The sequence below is a fragment of the Corythoichthys intestinalis genome, chromosome 17, assembly GCF_030265065.1.
Source record: "Corythoichthys intestinalis isolate RoL2023-P3 chromosome 17, ASM3026506v1, whole genome shotgun sequence".
Classification (NCBI taxonomy): Eukaryota; Metazoa; Chordata; class Actinopteri; order Syngnathiformes; family Syngnathidae; genus Corythoichthys; species Corythoichthys intestinalis.
The window spans coordinates 931,141-949,435 of record NC_080411.1 but is presented as its reverse complement, the minus strand read 5'-3'; the positions used below and the strand labels follow the sequence as shown (position 1 = coordinate 949,435).

Below are 18,295 nucleotides of genomic sequence, written 5' to 3'. Positions count from 1 at the left end.
CAGAAGGGATGTTTATTTTTCATGCATTTTTACAATATTAAATACAATTTTCGGAATATGATAGTTAAATATAATTACAATATTTGAAAAGTATAGACAAACAGTATAATAAATACAGGTAGTCCCCAGGTTTCGACGTACCCAACCATACGACGCCAAAGTCTAGTCCGCCATTCTGTCTCCAGTCGTGTTATAATTTTTTTTTTTTTTTGTTAGTCGCGTAAACAGTACCTAGTTCTTGCCATGCCGCCTCGCCCAGCAGAGTCGCCACCGTCTGATATTTCCTGATGGTGTCAGGTCCCACCCGCTGTGTCTGATTCTCATGTGTCCGCCCAAGAAGCACCCTTTTCAGCTTGGGAGAGTCATGAGAGTCCGGTTCTTCCCTGGAAGCCGACAATGCACCTTTTTCAGACTTCCCACTTCTTTTTTCTCATGCTACTGATGCTTCTCCCGCCGACTCCTCTTGCAACTCCCGATCCGTTTTTTTTTCTTTAGTTGGGACGGCAGGCTCAAGTTAAGAAAGGCAACTTGAGCGGCCATGATGTCCCCCCTCTCTCGCCTTCCTGCTCTTTCCACAGCGCCCTTTTCTCTCAGCAAAGCAACTCACCCACAAGTAAAGTCATTTAATATAACGGCTTATAAAACAAGGTATCGCACAGTATCTTATTTTGTACTTGATCTTATTAAGAAGACGTGTAATACATGTTTTTGGACAGTTATATTTAGAGGTACTTGAAGGGCTAATTCCGACTTGTACAAGAATTCGGGTTACATCACCAGCCTAGCAACGGAACCCGTTCGTAACCCGGGCACTACCTGTATTTAGATGGGGCTTTGCAAGGCAAAGGCCCAGATAGTAAAATTCAATTTTTTTTGTTTGAACAGCATTTCTTCGGCACGCTGCACAGCTCAAACTGTTAGAACCCCCAGCATTGTAATGACTGGAATTTTTGCACGACGCAGGGAATTTTTTAAAGGCCCCCCAAATTTTCCGTTCACCTGTAAATGCAGGTTTTTTTTGAAAAAACAACATTCAAAATGTATTTAGTCCCACAATTTTTGACCAAATCGCACAATGTACACATAAAAAATTCCAGAACAGTAAGAGGCATAAACGTTGTATACAGAATTTGCCAAAAGCTTACGCCCAAAATTCGCCCAAACCTGTCCCATTCATTTCTAATGGGATGCCATCGACATTAATGTAAGTCCAAATTTCCCATTCATTTTCAATGACAGGAACACAAGTCTTTGTGGTTTTTGACCATTTACCAAGACGGCCCATTGACATTCAACTGGCACCCAAGTAATTTGATGCCATTGACTGCTATGCACGTCTATGCCGTTGACGGCCATGTGCGTCCAAATTTCCCATTGATTTTCAATGGCAGAAAAACCTGTGTGGTTCTGATGTTTGATTGAAAAAAAAAACTACTATTACGGCCCATTGACATTCAACTGGCACACAAGTAATTCGATGCCATTGACTGCCATGCACGTCCATGCCATTGACGGCCATGTACGTCCAAATTTCCCATTAATTTTCAATGGCAGAAAAACATGCGTTGTTCTGATTTTTATTTAAAAAAAACAAAAAACTAAAAAAACTAGCATTACAGCCCATTGACATTCAACTGGCTCCCAAATAAGTCGATGCCATTGACAGTCATGCAACAGGGTGTGTCACTGAAATCTCCCCAAATTTACAGGAGTGTGACCTGATATCAACTGAATATGTCCCCCAAATGTCCCCAAATCAACAGGAAGTGTCTCCGAAATGTCTATCTACCACAACAAAGCCCAATTTCTCCAGAAATAGCAGTTTCCAGTTTATTTGAAATATTCTGTGTGGAGGCCACTTCTGTGGAAGTACTGTATTTTATTTACTAGATTTTCTTCTACTCGTCCGTATCAGTAAAGACTTTTGTTTTCAGGCCATACTATATTTAAAATGTGACTGCAAAGTGTAAATACTGACTTTGTATCGTTTCTTTGAGAGGAATCCGTGGTTCACTGATGTAGGCTAATTGCACTGCACTTTCTTCCCGCTTTCAGTTCCAGTCAGTGCAAGCGCGCAAAGTTTCCTTGAAGCCCCTCGGCATCCTGCATTCATTTTTTTTCATGCATGCAGTATGCGGCATTGTGCCTCTTGTGATGGCAGAGTAGTATCAATGTAGTTGTGATACAACACATACAACACACATGCATGCTACTTCTTTGCACAATATTATAATAATTATTGATCGTTGTGATTCTTTTCTTTGTTTTGATTCTAAGAACTTGTGATATTATATGGGGAAGCCTATTTGTTAAACGTGGATGTTTTCCTATTAATCATGTCTGTATTAGACGCTTTATTTGCAAATCTGTGGTTTGATTAAAACTATTAAACAGATGGTACATCCGTCATTGTATACTGTCCGGCACCATCATTTGATGGATTTATAGGCTTATTTATATGACCCGATCAGATTTGGTTCAATATTAAAATCATTGGGACAGTGGTGTATGTATTGTTTCTGAAGGTAAAGAGTAAAAGTCCTTCAGAAACACCATCATGAAACATGTCCCAGTTATGTATTCAATTTATTTCCTTGGAAATGTCACCTTGTGAAAGGTTTACCTTTTACAATACGTGAATGCTCGGCTGGACAAATGTCGATGTGTTGACAATGGACTATTAACTCCAAAGTTTCTATGGTTATTTTGTGAGCAGCTGACCTGTGTGAGTGTTTTTCTTGTATTTCAGTGATTGTTAAGCAACAAAGTGCTTCTGTGTTGCACTTTGAGCAGAGATTATGGATGCATGCAACAATAAAGCAACAATAAATTTCAAGTTTCTCCTTTTTCCACTACTTGATGCACAGATACCGTCACACTTCTAAACCTGGTTTCGTTCATCTTTGAAATGGAATGAATCAAAAATCAGACTAAATGTATAATTATTTGAGAGACAGTCACCGTAATTTTCAGACTATAAGCCAATAAGCCGCCACCCACCAAATTTGACACGAAAAAAGCATTTGTTAATACACTGCTGGCCTGAAGTATTGGCACCCATGCAATTCTGTCAGACAAATATGCTCGTTTTCTTCCAAAAAATCATTGCAATTACAAATGCTTTGGTTGTAATATCTTCATTTATTTTGCTTGCAATGAAAAATGCAAAAGAAAATGGAAAAAAAAATATTTAAATCATTATCATTTTACACAAACGCCAGATTTCTGTACAAAAAGTATGAAATCTGGACTGCATATTAACAAGAAGGATTGTCTGAGGAGTGACTTGTTCGAGGATTCAAGGTAATTATATACTGGACTGTCTCAGGAAATTAGAATATTGTGTATTCTAATTTTATGAGACAGTCATATATATATATATATATATATATATATATATATATATACTAGTATATATATATATATATATATATACTGTATATATATATATATACTGGACTGTCTCAGGAAATTAGAATATTGTGTATTCTAATTTTATGAGACAGTCCTGTATATATATATATATATATATATATATATATATATTTATATATATATATATATATATACTGTATATATATATATATATATATATATATATATATATATATATATATATACTGTATATATATATATACTGTATATATATATATATATATATATATATATATATATACTGTATATATATATATACTGTATATATATATATATATACTGTACATCCAGTTGACGATAGCACCAACATACAGGACTGTCTCATAAAATTAGAATACACAATATTCTAATTTCCTGAGACAGTCCAGTATTTCTTACCATGCATGCATTTTGAAACGTGAAAAAAATCAATGGGAGAAATGACCTGCTACAGCATTGGCATCACAGTTCGCAATATTAACGTAAAACAAATGCTAACTGCACATGTTTTTGCTTCTAACCAAGAATCAAGACTGTTTTACGTCCATATCTATGAATAATTGGGGGATTTAAGCATTTATTCACAAGAATTTTCACTGAAAAAGCTCTGTTTACATCAGACGGCCCCTAGCTACATTCACTAACAGACTAGCATATTTACGTAAAATAAACGCTAATCGCTAATTGCACGTTTTTTTTTTTTTTTTTTGTAGCGGCGAAGTTCCATCTTTGTGTCAAAATGATTCAATCAAAAGAAAGTGCATTCAAAACTTTTTCCGCTCCCAAAAATTGACACTACAATCAAAAAAATATATTAATTTCAAATACAAAAATATTTTCAAAATAAATATATATTTTATTTTTGCAATCCTTTTTTTTTCTTTGATTGAAAATACTTTTTTTGATTGAAGCAGCTTTTTCTGGGATTGAGTGATTTAGACACACATGTCCTACACATAATATCGCCCAAACACAAAAGCATTGCTTCAATCAAAGAAAACAGTTTCAATGAAAAATTATGAGTTCAAATGCAAATTTCTGAGTCTCAATTATTTTTTTGCATTGAAAAACTTATTTTCTACGATTGAAAATTTATTTTTGATTGAAGTGATTTTTCTTATTAAAATATTTTTTTTGTTTGAAGCAACTTATTTTTTGATTGAATAATAAAGACACCAGTGTCCTAGCCAAAATGTGGCCCAAACGCAAAGCTACATTACTTCGATCAAAAAAAGCTGTTTCAATCAAAAAAAAAAAAAGAAAAAAAAGAAAAAAAAGAAAAATAGTTTTCAAATGCTTTTTCTGAGTTTCAAATTTATTTTTGCATTCAAACACATTTTTTAATTGAAGTGCCTTTTTTTAAAATTAAATAATAAAGACACAAATCTACCCCCATACAGGTAAGGGATGGATTTTTGTTTTCTGGTTCAGAAACCACCACATAGTGGACTTCTCAGCAGGATGGATTTTTAACAAGGAGTTGTCGATTCTTTTCCTCCACCTGGAACGCCAAAATAAAAAGCCCATTCCTGTTATTATGTAGGAGAGCATCACGATGCAGGGGCGCGCGAGAGGTCATAATACACCACGCGCATGCGCAATACCGGTGACAGCGGGTTGCTCTGCTTCGGGCTTGTGTTTACAGCTCGCTCGGATGCTGTTTGGCTTCCGACGAATTTGGCGAAGCACAATGTTGCGCCAAACGACATACGAGAACATATAATCGCGGGGATAAGAAAGGTAAGGTGTTTGAAAGGCGCTGAAACTCATGTATGCTCACTTGTGAAAAATACAGCATTTCGTCGGTGGCCACAGTGAGTGTAGCAGGCTAGCTTGACAGTCCGATTGAGTACTGTAGTGGCCTGTATCCAGGCTTTTCCTCTTCCCTGCCCGCGTACGTGACAATGTATCAACGACACCCTCCCGTGGGAATCCAAATAAACTGCTTAGAGTACATCTGCAAACTTTACGTTGAAATCGACGAGGTTGGACGGGCACTTACAGTATGTAGCTGTGACTGCTAACCACAAGCAGGCTGAAGCTAACTATTGAGTTCAGCGTCCGATCAAGTCGTCAGGCATCAAGTCATCTAAACAGACTCCACATGAGGATAGAGTTTGAGTATGGAATACATTTAAGGCCGTGGCAGTGTTTGCGTGCATCCCTTGGGGTTGCAGGTTCGCTTGTATCCGGATTAAGTGGGGGCCAGAAGCCAATTAATGTGTGACGTAGACTATAAAAAGTCATTCATGTCTTTCTGTTTGTTTTGCTATCACTGAGGAATGATAATGGGCTGAGACAACCGTGGTGTCGATTTGGTGAGCTTTCATTCATTGACATTTTAGGAAGCTTTGATCATTCTAGATTGGGTCATACCAATGAAAACCACAGGATTTCCTATTTACAATTGCGGATTGATTGATGAATACAAGGGCAGCCTGATTGAGCAGTGGTTAGGATTCATCTTTGCTTTTTAATTGCTTAGGTGAAATGTTACTGATGTGTTAAATGTGTGCAGAATAATTTGTTTATTTTTCGCAAAATTGTTGCCGCACCTGGGAGAGGCGTGTGAGCCTTTTTGGGTTTCAAAAGGTTCCCGTTCACCGGCGGATACTGGCCAAAACGAGCCCTATTACTGTGGGACCATTGGACTTACGAAGAAGTGAGTAAACATCGCATTTTGTATTATGTCAAATACTGGGAGCATGGCAAACGTTTTAATACGGAGGGGGCTTTCATTTTGTGGCTGATTGTCCACCGAGAATGCCACTCGGCCGACGACCGGCGGCTTGTTTGCACACCCCTCTCTATACTCGGCTTATTGCCCTCTTCGTGTGTCTGGCGTTCTGTCAAAATTTTCACCCCATGAGAAATTGCCACTTTGTGTTCAAAATGGCAGCAATTACAAAGTAAACACTGCAAACTTTCTTCAAATAAAGGACTATTTACTTAGGTTTGATCATGGACGGACATGTAGAAAAGTTCTACTCAGACACATCCTGCCATGTTAGCTGCACAACAACTGCACGCCGCTCTCACTGTTTGCGTCCTCGCTGTGTAGTTAAGATTTAATTTACACCATATTCGTGTTGACCATGTGGCAGCTACGTGCTCCTCCGACGTCGGCCGGTTTGTCTGGCAGTCATTCCCCGCCGCCGTGTCATATGATCCGGGGTAGTTTTGTGTGATTTTTTTTTCGCTTCGAAGACATTGACACATCACTTGGTTTGGGTTAGCATTTTGGCTAGCTGTCTCGGCTCCTGGTTTGTTTACGCTCTCCGAAGCCGGGGCAGGGAAATGACAAAAGACGCACTTACGCCGGTGGCATAAAATATCGTTCGGGAAAGTGCAAGAAGTTGACAGTTTTGACCATTATGGAGTAATTTTTCCATGTCGTACTGAGTAAATGCATTTTTAATATTTCATATTCCATTTAGCACAAGAATGTTATTTGTCATGACCATACCATTTGTTTAGCAACTGGGGAAAAATACTGAGATGAAAGGAATATCCTGTAAAAATATTGGAGTAGAGAGATTGAAACAACGACATTTTGTGGCTCTCTTCATTGCATTTTCCTCGCTCTGAATTATTCCCCCTCAATGGGCTGAATTCTAAATCAGATGAAACCATGACCCTGCCGACATCATCCTCCTGTGGGACGCTAGAGCCCTATAATGGTAGGTGTGGCTAAACGAGAGATAAAAAGACTAATTTCTCATCATCTGCGCTTTGCAAAATTGTTGCATACAGTCGAATAGTCTCCAAATATGAATCTAATTCACATAATAATGCTGTTTAAGATTTTTTTTGTCCTGTCATACTGGACTGTCTCAGGAAATTAGAATATTGTGTATTCTAATTTTATGAGACAGTCCTGTATGTTGGTGCTATCGTCAACTGGATGTACAGTATATATATATATATATATATGTATATATATGTGTATATATATATATATATATATATATATATACAGGACTGTCTCATAAAATTAGAATACACAATATTCTAATTTCCTGAGACAGTCCAGTAGGCAGTTTAAACACTGGCAATTGTGGCTCACACTTCAACTGTAAACAAATACCCTTGGTTCAGTCCATGTACATGGAGCCGTCCATGTTGTTAAACTCGTGTTACTCTCTACAGACTGTGCTGATAATTTTTGCCTCCTTTCATTGACTGACACCTGTATACTGTGTGGGTTGCAAGAAGCCTGCCTGTTGCTCATACAGTACGGGGCCAAAAAAGTGCAGTGGTTTCTCCGTGAAAAGTTTGCAAAAGGACGAGCGTCTTCAAACGAGACTGTTTGTATTGTGTGTTTGCACAAAAATAACGGCTTAGTAAACAATTAGTGTTTATTTGTTCATCTTTTTACACCGACGGACAATGATGTGTTTGCTGCCTTCCTTCTAAATCGTAGCTTGCATGAAAATGAAAAAAAAAAAAAGTCATTTATCTACCTGAACACTGTGTCAATCATGTTTTCTGACAACGTGCTCAACTCTGCCACCTATGATGACAATTTAACTTTACCTTGTTAGGGTTTCCACGCAGCAACTGCTGCCAAGGGTTAGCACTTCGGCTAACGGCACAAAATGGATAAAAGGTACTTCCATAGACTTCATAATGATATTGACGGGACACGGGTTCGATTAATAAGGGGCCTGCATTGTTGGCCTGGCCGTCAAAGCTGACCAAGTGGAATCACTGACAAAGAGCTTTTTTCGTCTAACATTCTTGTGAATAAATGCTCAAATCCCTGAATTCTTTATAGATATGGACGCAAAACAGTCTCGATTCTTGGTTAAAAGCAAAAAATGTGCTGTTAGCATTTATTTTACGTAAATACAGTGGGGCAAATAAGTATTTAGTCAACCACTAATTGTGCAAGTTCTCCCACTTGAAAATATTAGAGAGGCCTGTAATTGTCAACATGGTTAAACCTCAACCGTGAGAGACAGAATGTGGGGGGAAAAACCCCCAGAGAATCACATTGTTTGATTTTTAAAGAATTTATTTGCAAATCATGTTGGAAAATAAGTATTTGGTCAATACCAAAAGATCATCTCAATAATTTGGTATGTACCCTTTGTTGGCAATACCGGAGGCCAAACGTTTTCTGTGACTCGTCAAAAGCTTTCCACACACTGTTGCTGGTATTTTGGCCCATTCCTCCATGCAGATCTCTAGAGCGGTGATGTTTTGGGGCTGTCGTTTGGCAACACCCACTTTCAACTCCCTCCATAGATTTTCTATGGGGTTGAGACCTGGAGACTGGCTAGGCCACTCCAGGACCTTGAAATGCTTCTTAGGAAGCCACTCCTTTGTTGCCCTGGCTGTTTGTTTGGGATCATTGTCATGCTGAAAGACCCAGCCACGTCTCATCTTCAATGCCCTTGCTGATGGAAGGAGATTTTCTCTCAAAATCTCTCGATGAATGGCCCCATTTATTCTTTCCTTTACACAGATCAGTCGTCCTGGTCCCTTTGCAGAAAAACAGCCCCAAAGTATGATGTTTCCACCCCCATGCTTCACAGTGGGTATGGTGCAATTGAGTATTCTTTTTCCTCCAAACAAGAGAACCTGTGTTTCTACCCAAAAGTTCTATTTTGGTTTCATCTGACTATAACACATTCTCCCAGTCCTCTTCTGGATCATCCAAATGCTCTCTAGCGAACCGTAGATGGGCCTGGACTTGTACTTTCTTCAGCAGGGGGACACGTTTGGCAGTGCAGAATTTCAGTCCCTGGCGGCGCATTGTGTAACTGATAGTAGCCTCTGTTACTGTGGTCCCAGCTCTCTGTAGGTCATTCACTAGGTCCCCCCGTGTGGTTCTGGGATTTTTGCTCCCCGTTCTTGTTATCATTTTGATGCCACGGGGTGAGGAGGGTGTTGAAAGTCTGTGTTGCCCAACGACAGCCCTAAAACATCACAGCTCTAGAGGAGATCTGCACGGGGGAATGGGCCAAAATACCAGCAAGTGTGTGTGAAAAGCTGGTGAAGAGTCACAGAAAACGTTTGGCCTCCGGTATTGCCAACAAAGGGTACATAACAAAGTATTAAGATGAACTTTTGGTATTGACCAAATACTTATTTTCCACCATGATTTGCAAATAAATTATTTTAGAATCAAACAATGTGATTTTGTTTTTTTTCCACATTCTGTCTCTCATGGTTGAGGTTTAACCATGTTGACAATTACAGGCCTCTCTAATATTTTCAAGTGGGAGAACTTGCACAATTAGTGTTGACTAAATACTTATTTTTCCCATTGTATGTCGAAGTACAATGCTAGTATGTTAGTCAATGTGGCGGCCGCTATATGTAAACAGAGCTTTTCTGGTCAAAATTCTTGTGAATAAATCCCTGAATTCTTTATAGATATGGACGTAAAATGGTCTTGATTCTTCGTTAAAAGCAACAACAAAAAAACGTGAAGTTAGCATTTATTTTACGTTATTATGTTGAAATACAATGCTAGTCTGTTGGTGAATGTAGCTAGCTGCTGCCTTATGTAAACAGAGCTTTTCCCGTTGAAAATTTTTGTGAATAAATGCTTAAATCCCCGCATTCTTTATAGATATGAACCTAAAACGGTCTCGAGTCTTTGTTATAAGAGCAAAAAACCGAGCAGTTAGCATTTATTTTACGTAAATATGTCGAGGAATGATGCTAGTCTGTTAGACAATGTGGTGGCAGCATAACAACAAAGAGCTTTTTACACTGTAAATTCTTGTGAAAAAACGAAAAATATAATGGCTTCAATCAAGCATGCGTGGTACAAAAAATAAAATGTTTACCTTGAATCCTCGAATAAATCACTCCTGAGACAATCCTTCCTGTTTGTATGCGGTACAGCTTTTATACTTTTTCAACTTAAATCCGACGTTGGATCGCTGTATTTGTCGCTGCGACCGACTGCGAATAACTCAAGCGGATTGTGGGATGGCCCCCCACTTGAAGAGTAGAATCTGACCCACCAATACCATTATGAAGTCTATGGTACTTCCTTAAATCAAATATCAACTCTCCCGCTCTGTGTTTGAATGGAGACTGTAGGAAATTGGCATGATAATGACATCGTTACAATTATGTCATCGCTCTCTGTATTGCTCTCCATTCTACTCTCTCAAATATGCTCACTAATTCATCTGTTCAGAGGTCAAACTTCTCCCAGGTTAAAGTCCCAGATGACATCTTTGCCTGCTATCGGATTTGACTTCTAGTGGCCCTAAATCAATTTCTGAATGTTTTTATTAAATAAATTGAATTTTATGGAGGAGTATTCGGGGCTTCACTAAAAGCTAACACATCACTATTAAACTACAGTCCACCTCATGATTTTTTTTGCTTCTTTTTTTCATTATATGGCTTTTTCCCCCTTTTCCAGGTGATTTTGCACATCATCTCCCACCGCTTATTCCTCCCATTCATGAGCAAAGTGGCAGAGTTTAAGAGCGACAGCCATGGATGACAAGGGCTTGGTGGGGAAGATTAGCGTGTCGTCGGATTCTGTGTCGACTCTCAACAGTGAGGACTTTGTCCTGGTGTCCCGACTGGGAGACGAGACTCCCTCGTCCACTAATAATGGTAGTGATGACGAAAAGACGGGACTGAAGGTAAGAATAGTGACGCTCAGGTATGGAGGCACCAGAGAACGAAGGAATGGAGTCTTTTTGTTTCATTTGAAAGGGGACATATTATGAAAATTTGACTTTTAAATGTCGTATTTACAAATAGTGACATTTAAAGACTACAGTGTATCACAAAAGTGAGTACACCCCTCGCATTTCTGCAGATATTTAATTATATCTTTTCATGGGACAACATTGACAAATTGACACTTTGACACAATGTCTGCAGCTTATATAATAGAGTTCATATGTTTTCCCCTCAAAATATAGCCATTGATATCTAAACCCCAGGCAACAAAAGTGAGTACAACCTTTAGTGAAGTTGTCAATATTAACATACAGTACAACAGTACTTCTCAAATAGTGGGCCAACAATCCTCCCGCTTAGTCAGTGTTACATAAGTAAACCAGCAAGCACTGTCAGCATCATATAAGGTGGCATACCTAGTTGCTCAGTGCAAAATAACCTCACACCATAGCAAAGGAGCTGATACTGCCTGCAGCAAAAATAAAAACTGTCCCTCCGTCCAATGTCACGGTCGTTTTTGTTCTTTTAATTTTCGTTTTTTCGGTCTAATTGTTTGGCATATTATCCTGATGAGTTAATGTTGCTAATCAATTTGAATTCATTATTGTTTATTGATTTTATTCAATTTTAATTTTCAGTATCAAACGGTCAAAAAATGTATCTTGAATGTGTTTTTTTACGGTATGGATGTGTTTTTCGTTTTTTTACACTTTAGTGTAAGTTGATAATATATAAAAAAAAGAACACAATGATATGCAGATGTGTACTTATAATAATAAGAATTTTATATAGAAATGATAATGCAGTATATTTATAGTGGTGGCAGAGAGTTGAATGTTTACATCTTCCTGCAGTACAACATGTCAACTGTCAATATTTTGTGTGGCCACCACTATTATCCAGAAACTGCCTTTACTCTCCTGGACAGGGAGTTGACCAGAACTTCACAGGTTGCCACTGGAATGCTCTTCCACTCCTCCATGACGACGTTGCCGGATATTTGAGACTTAGCGCAGCTCCGCCTTCTGCTTGAGGATCCCTCAAAGATGTTCTATTGGGTTCAAGTCTGGAGACATGCTTGACCAGTCCATCACCTTTACCCTCAGTGTCTTCAGTAAAGCAGTGGTCAACTTGGAGGTGTATTTGGGGTCATTGTCATGCCCTGCGACCCAGTGCCTGGAGGGAAGGGATCATGATCGGCTGCAGTACATTTCCCTCAATGGAATGTAACTCTCCAACACCTGCAGCACTCATGCAGCCCCAGACCATGACAATCCTACCACCATGCTTGACTGTAGGCATGACACACTTATCTTTGTACTCCTTACCTGGTCACGGCCACACATCCTTGAGACCATCGGAACCAAACAAATTAATCTTCGTCTCATCAGACCATAGTTCCAGTAATCCATGTGCTCTGTTGACATGTCTTCAGCAAACTGTTTGCTGGCTTTCTTGTGTACCGTCTTCAGAAGAGCCTTCCCCCTGGGGTGACAGCCACGCACACCAATTTGATGTATGGTCTGAGCACTAACAGGCTGACCCCCCACCTCTTCAATCTCTGCAGCAACGCTGACAGCACTCCTGCGACGATCTTTCAAAGTAAGCATTTGGATGTGACGCTCAGTTTCTTTAGAACACCGACCCGAGGCCTGTTCTGAGTGGACCCCGCGCTTTTAAAACACTGGATGATCTTAGCCACTGTGCTGCTGTTCAGTTTCAGGGTGTTGGCAATCTTCTTGTAGCTTTAGCCATGTTCATGTAGTGCAACAATACATCTTTTAAGGTCCTCAGAGAGTTCTTTGCCATGTGGTGCCATGTTGGAACTTTCAGTGGCCAGTATGAGAGAGTGTGAGAGCTGCACTACAAATTTGAACACACCTGCTCCCTATGCACACCTGGACCTAATAACACTAACGAATCACATGACATTTTGGAGGGAAAATGACAAGCAGTACTCAATTTGGACATTTCGGGATGTCATTTCTAAGGGGTGTGCTCACTTTGGTTGCCAGGGGTTTAGATATTAATGTCTATATTTTGATTTATTTTGAGGGGAAAATAAATGAACTCTATTATATAAGCTGCACGCAGACTACTTTTCATTTTGTCAAAGTGTCATTTTGTATACTGAAATATCTGCAGAAATGCGAGGGGTGTGCTCACTTTTGTGATACAATGTAAACTAGCCTATTTCTCTGTGCGTGTGCTTCGAACTTCTCCTGTACTTACTCACTAATTTACCTAAACACAATTAACCAAGCTCACTGGAAGCACCCTCCGCCCATGACTTGGCAAACAGATCTGCTATTCAAGAAATGGCCAGATTACACATTTGCAAAAAATTTAAGAAGAAAATAACCACATCTAAAGTGTGCTGCAATTTATTACTGAAATTTCCAGTTTGTGAAGTGTACTTGACTATAAGATGCAAAGCACAAATTTGATCAAATTTCAGAAAAATATCCATATATTCGCCGCAGCTGACTATAAGCCACAGTTGTCCATGTCTCAATATAATAACAATAATAATAAAGCATTTCTAAGCACCTTTCAGAACACTCAAGGTCGTTGTACAAGAAAAATAAAAATTGGCAAACTCACAATACTTTAGGGCTGCAGCTAGCGATTATTTTAGTAGTCGATTAATCGATGAACAAGTTAGTTCGAATAATCCAGTAATCGGATAAGGAACATGAAAAATTAAAATACCTGAGCTGAGCCTCAAACGGTATAAAAAAAAGAGGATCCATGTACAACAAAAGAACAATTACCTAACTTACATAGCAAAAGTCCGCTAGCTTAAATGCTATAAAATGCTAACTTAAAAAAAAAAAAAAATTTTTTTTTTTTTACAATGCTCTTAGTAAATGGTTCGGACAATGGTTCGGACATGTTCCCACAAAAACAGCTAAATATACCTATAAACTATATTATGAATCTATAAAAAACATTAGCTCAAAGAAAAACTTGGCTTACGTTGGTTTTAACAGGGAGCAGTTGGATTGAGCCATGTGAAGAGGGCAGTGTATCCACCCTAGTCAATAAAACTAAGTGCAAACACTTTTGAAATAAACCATTACAACGCCACTTTAATTAAACGAATACTCAAAGCAATTACATTTAATTCGAATATTTTTTTTCTAATCGAATACTCGAGTTCATCGATTAATCGTTGCAGCACTACAATACTTACATGGAGAGATGTTAGACGGAAATATTTGACTGATCCAAAAAATCTTTATAAACCAAACAAACACATTTCAACACACAGTTGCGTTCTCATTCATGGGCAGCGGCCTGTCACTTGGGGGAGGCAGACAGCATAAGTCGCACTCATGTTCTCTCATATGTGAATAAAAACATAATTTCGCCTATGTAAACAGAGAATGTAGTTTTAAACCAACAGTTTAGCATTTAACAATTAGGGACACCACATATCAAAGAAAGCCAATGCCGTTTCCAGTTCAAACTAGCGGGATTTTCACCAAAATGTTTGTGTAATCTCTATAGTTATACACTTCAGACGTGCTCATGAGTTTTGGGAATGAGCAGTCACGTAATCATTCAGCTCAAAGGAATCTAGCCTAAACAGTTGTCGTTTTAAAAAAATGCTATGAATTGTGAAAATCGCATAATATGTCTCCTTTATGTAATGTAGGTTGGATTAAGAACTTGCCACAGCATCTGCATACAGAATGTCCTCCATCTTGGTAACAATGCAAAAAAAATTCATTTCCCACTCCTTAGTTACATTGGCTTTTACACACTAACCATCAAGCTAACCATTTAGTTTTTAACTTCTCTCATGAGCCAACCCTTATTTTCTTCACTGATTCGTTTTGTGTCTTGACTCCTGATATAATTATAAAAATATAATACTTGAAAAAATGGCCCTTAACCAACACCTTGGGACTTTTTCCCCCCTAGCATAATATTTGAGTTACTAATATCCAAAAAGTCGAATATTAAATGCAGTACACCATTGTTAGTAACAATATTTAGCAATCAGACTGTTTTGAGTTTCTTGACTCTTCTTGGAGAAGCAATGGAAGTAAAATGTAAATACGAGTGCAGTCTTTCACTGCCACCACCAGAGGGTGTTGTAAAATCAATCTCTACTTTTGTTTTCTAAGGCAGCGTTCTTCAACCTTTTTTGACTCAGGGCACGTTTTTACATTGGAAAACATCTGTTCCAAATGTTCCAAAATTATTTTCTGTACAGTATATTCAATTATGAAATAATTTTTCAGTATGTATACTTACTCAGTGTGAAACTTGAGCCTGTTTAGACGAGTACAAAGTTGATATCCTTATTCTTCAACAGCTCTCAGTCTTTGTTTTAATTTTTAAAAAAATAGCAGTTAGGCTTGAAAAAGCTCAGAATTATCAGACAGGGGGACTTGAGCAATGTCTTTAACCACATCAGGGCCGAACATCTCGCAGACAATGGCTTTGTAGGCAGGAAGTAATAATGTCTCTGTCACGGTGTCGGACTTTTTGGATTAAGCAACAAGGTAACTGGCTTTTAGGGCTTTCTCATTTTCCTTCGTAGGTTTTATATTACAAAAAAAGTTGCCTGTTTCTCTGTGTTTACACGAAGGCGAACAATATAGTCCATCGACTTGTTTTGAAGGGACGGGTGTTTCTTTTGGAGATGACGTTTAAACTTGCTTGGCACCATGGCGTTGTGCTGCTCGTGTCGCGTTCAAGAACTGCTCGGCTTTTTAGACATTAGCCACCTTGCTGTTGTCAACAACGTGTTGTAATATAACACAGGGGGAAGATTGACGGTCGTCACATATGGATAAAATAGAAAGGACACTTTCGAGTATATCGACACGTGACGAGTCTAACCAAATAATGTGCAGTAGACGTGTTGGTGTCCACGTTGTCGCGGACAGCAAGGTCGTTGATGGCTAGAAATCCGAGCAGTTTTTGAACGCGACACGAGCAAACTTCGCTGCACACGACCGAGAACTTTCTACCTACTCCTTCCTTCCTTCCTACTGCAACTCCGCCCGACAACGTAAAAAAATATTTTAATCGCCACGAATGGGGAAACAGAGAGGAGAGGAGTCGGTGATGACTTTCCCACTTTATATATATTTATAGATACGGCATTTAGATAATTTCTCGCAGCACATCTGACGATCTCTCATGGCACCCATGACACCAGTTGAAAAACACTGTTCTAAGGCCTATTCTAATATTTGACAGAAAATAACTGTTAGTCTTTCCCTCATTTTTTTCCTCTACACAGGGATTTTAAAATCTCCCTCCCAAAAAAACAAAAAAAAAACAAAAAAACATTTAGGCCTTCAGTAAGTAATACGTGCAACACCTATGATGGCCTTTAAAAAAAGATTTCCCCTACTCTGTTATTTTCTTTCCTATGATGACTAAAATGAGAGATGTTGAGTCATTGTTAAATTTCACACGTTCGTCAATTTATCTGTCAGAAAGTTCCCATCATCCCATTCCTGTCATTTTGCTGTAAGCCACCGTTGTAACGAGCCAGAATAATCGCTGGCCCGGATCGGAAGAGGGATACTTAGATTTGGCCCGATTATCTGAGCCTGTACTCTGTTTTAGTAATGTTTTCAACCAGAATTTTTAAAGATTTTTTTAGGGATATTTTTCATCGTTTAAAAAAACAACATTGTAGCATGTTACAATGTTTTTTTTAAGACTGTTTTCCCTAAAAGATGTTCTCAATCATGTGGCATCTTTGGTATTTGAAAATCAATCATTCCTGTTTCCTTTTAAGACTAGGAACTTGTAGTGAAGTAGTACAGTAAAGATGACAATTTATTCTGTGAATTTTGTAATAGTTACATGACCATAGAAGACAATGGCCAACTATGCCGTTTCACATTCCGCTCTTGAGTCGGTGCAGATGTATCTACTGTGGTTTTGATGTCATCCACAGCATGGTGTTTGTAACAAGCTAGTGTTGTGTCACTAAGAGAGGGAGGACTTTGTGAAGGATGCACTACAGCCGGCAGCCATCATCTTGTGTTTGGCCCTTAGAAGTTGTGGTTACCTAACCTCTGCCTTTCCTGTCTCTCCTTTTCCTTAGCCAGTATAGTAGTCATTATGGAGTACAGGTAGTCCCCGGTTTACGAACGAGATCCGTTCCCGCGCTGGCATTGTAAACCGGATTTCTGCGTAAATCGGAATTAACCCCTTAATTACCTCTTTTGAGGTATACTGTGGTATGAAAACGTCACGGTTTCAAAACCGCAAACATTTGCTGTCATACCGTCGCTATGGTATTAGGTATTAGCTATTTTTTACGTCCCAAAATTTGTCAGTGTTGTCCCATGAAAAGATATACAGTGGGGCAAATAAGTATTTAGTCAACCACTAATTGTGCAAGTTCTCCCACTTGAAAATATTAGAGGCCTGTAATTGTCAACATGGGTAAACCTCAACCATGAGAGACAGAATGTGGAAAACCCCCCCAGTAAATCACATTGAGAGAGCTGGGACAACAGTAACAAAGGCTACTATTAGTAACACAATGCGCCGCCAGGGACTCAAATCCTACACTGCCAGACATGTCCCCTTTGTAAAAATGACAATAAATATTCTGAATCTGAATCTGTTGAAGAAAGTACACGTCCAGGCCCGTCTGCGGTTCGCTAGATAGCATTTGGATGATCCAGATGAGGACTGGGAGAAGGTGTTATGGTCAGACGAAACCAAAATAATACTTTTGGGTAGAAACACAGATTCTCTTGTTTGGACGAAAAAGAATACTGAATTGCACCATACCCACTGTGAAGCATGGGGGTGGAAACATCATGCTTTAGGGCTGTTTTTCTGCTAAGGGACCTGGACGACTGAGCTGTGTAAAGGAAAGAATGAATGGGGCCATGTATTGAGAGATTTTGAGTGAAAATCTCCTTCCATCAGCAAGGGCATTGAAGATGAGACGTGGCTGGGTCTTTCAGCATGACAATAATCCCAAACACACAGCCAGGGCAACAAAGGAGTGGCTTCGTAAGAAGCATTTCAAGGTCCTGGAGTGGCCTAGCCAGTCTCCAGGTCTCAACCCCAAAGAAAATCTGCGGAGGAATGGGCCAAAATACCAGCAACAGTGTGTGAAAAGCTTGTGAAGAGTTACATAAAACGTTTGGCCTCCGTTATTGCCAACAAAGGGTACATGACAAAGTACTGAGATGAACTTTTGGTATTGAGCAAATACTTA

General features: G+C 39.0%; 1 protein-coding gene across 3 annotated transcripts in view; it reads left to right on the top strand.

Moving 5' to 3' along the window:
• Nucleotides 1-18,295, top strand: part of LOC130905299 (rab GTPase-activating protein 1) — a 158,731-nt gene that overhangs the window by 22,109 nt on the left and 118,327 nt on the right. For 2 of the 3 annotated variants that reach the window (XM_057818548.1, XM_057818546.1), the window contains exons 1-2: nt 5,023-5,154; nt 10,808-11,036. In XM_057818548.1, the coding sequence (XP_057674531.1) occupies nt 10,884-11,036 (153 nt within the window). In that variant the 5' untranslated portion in view covers nt 5,023-5,154; nt 10,808-10,883. Of the gene's footprint in view, nt 1-5,022; nt 5,155-10,807; nt 11,037-18,295 lie in introns of those variants that run through there. The other variant, XM_057818547.1, reaches the window with a different exon arrangement.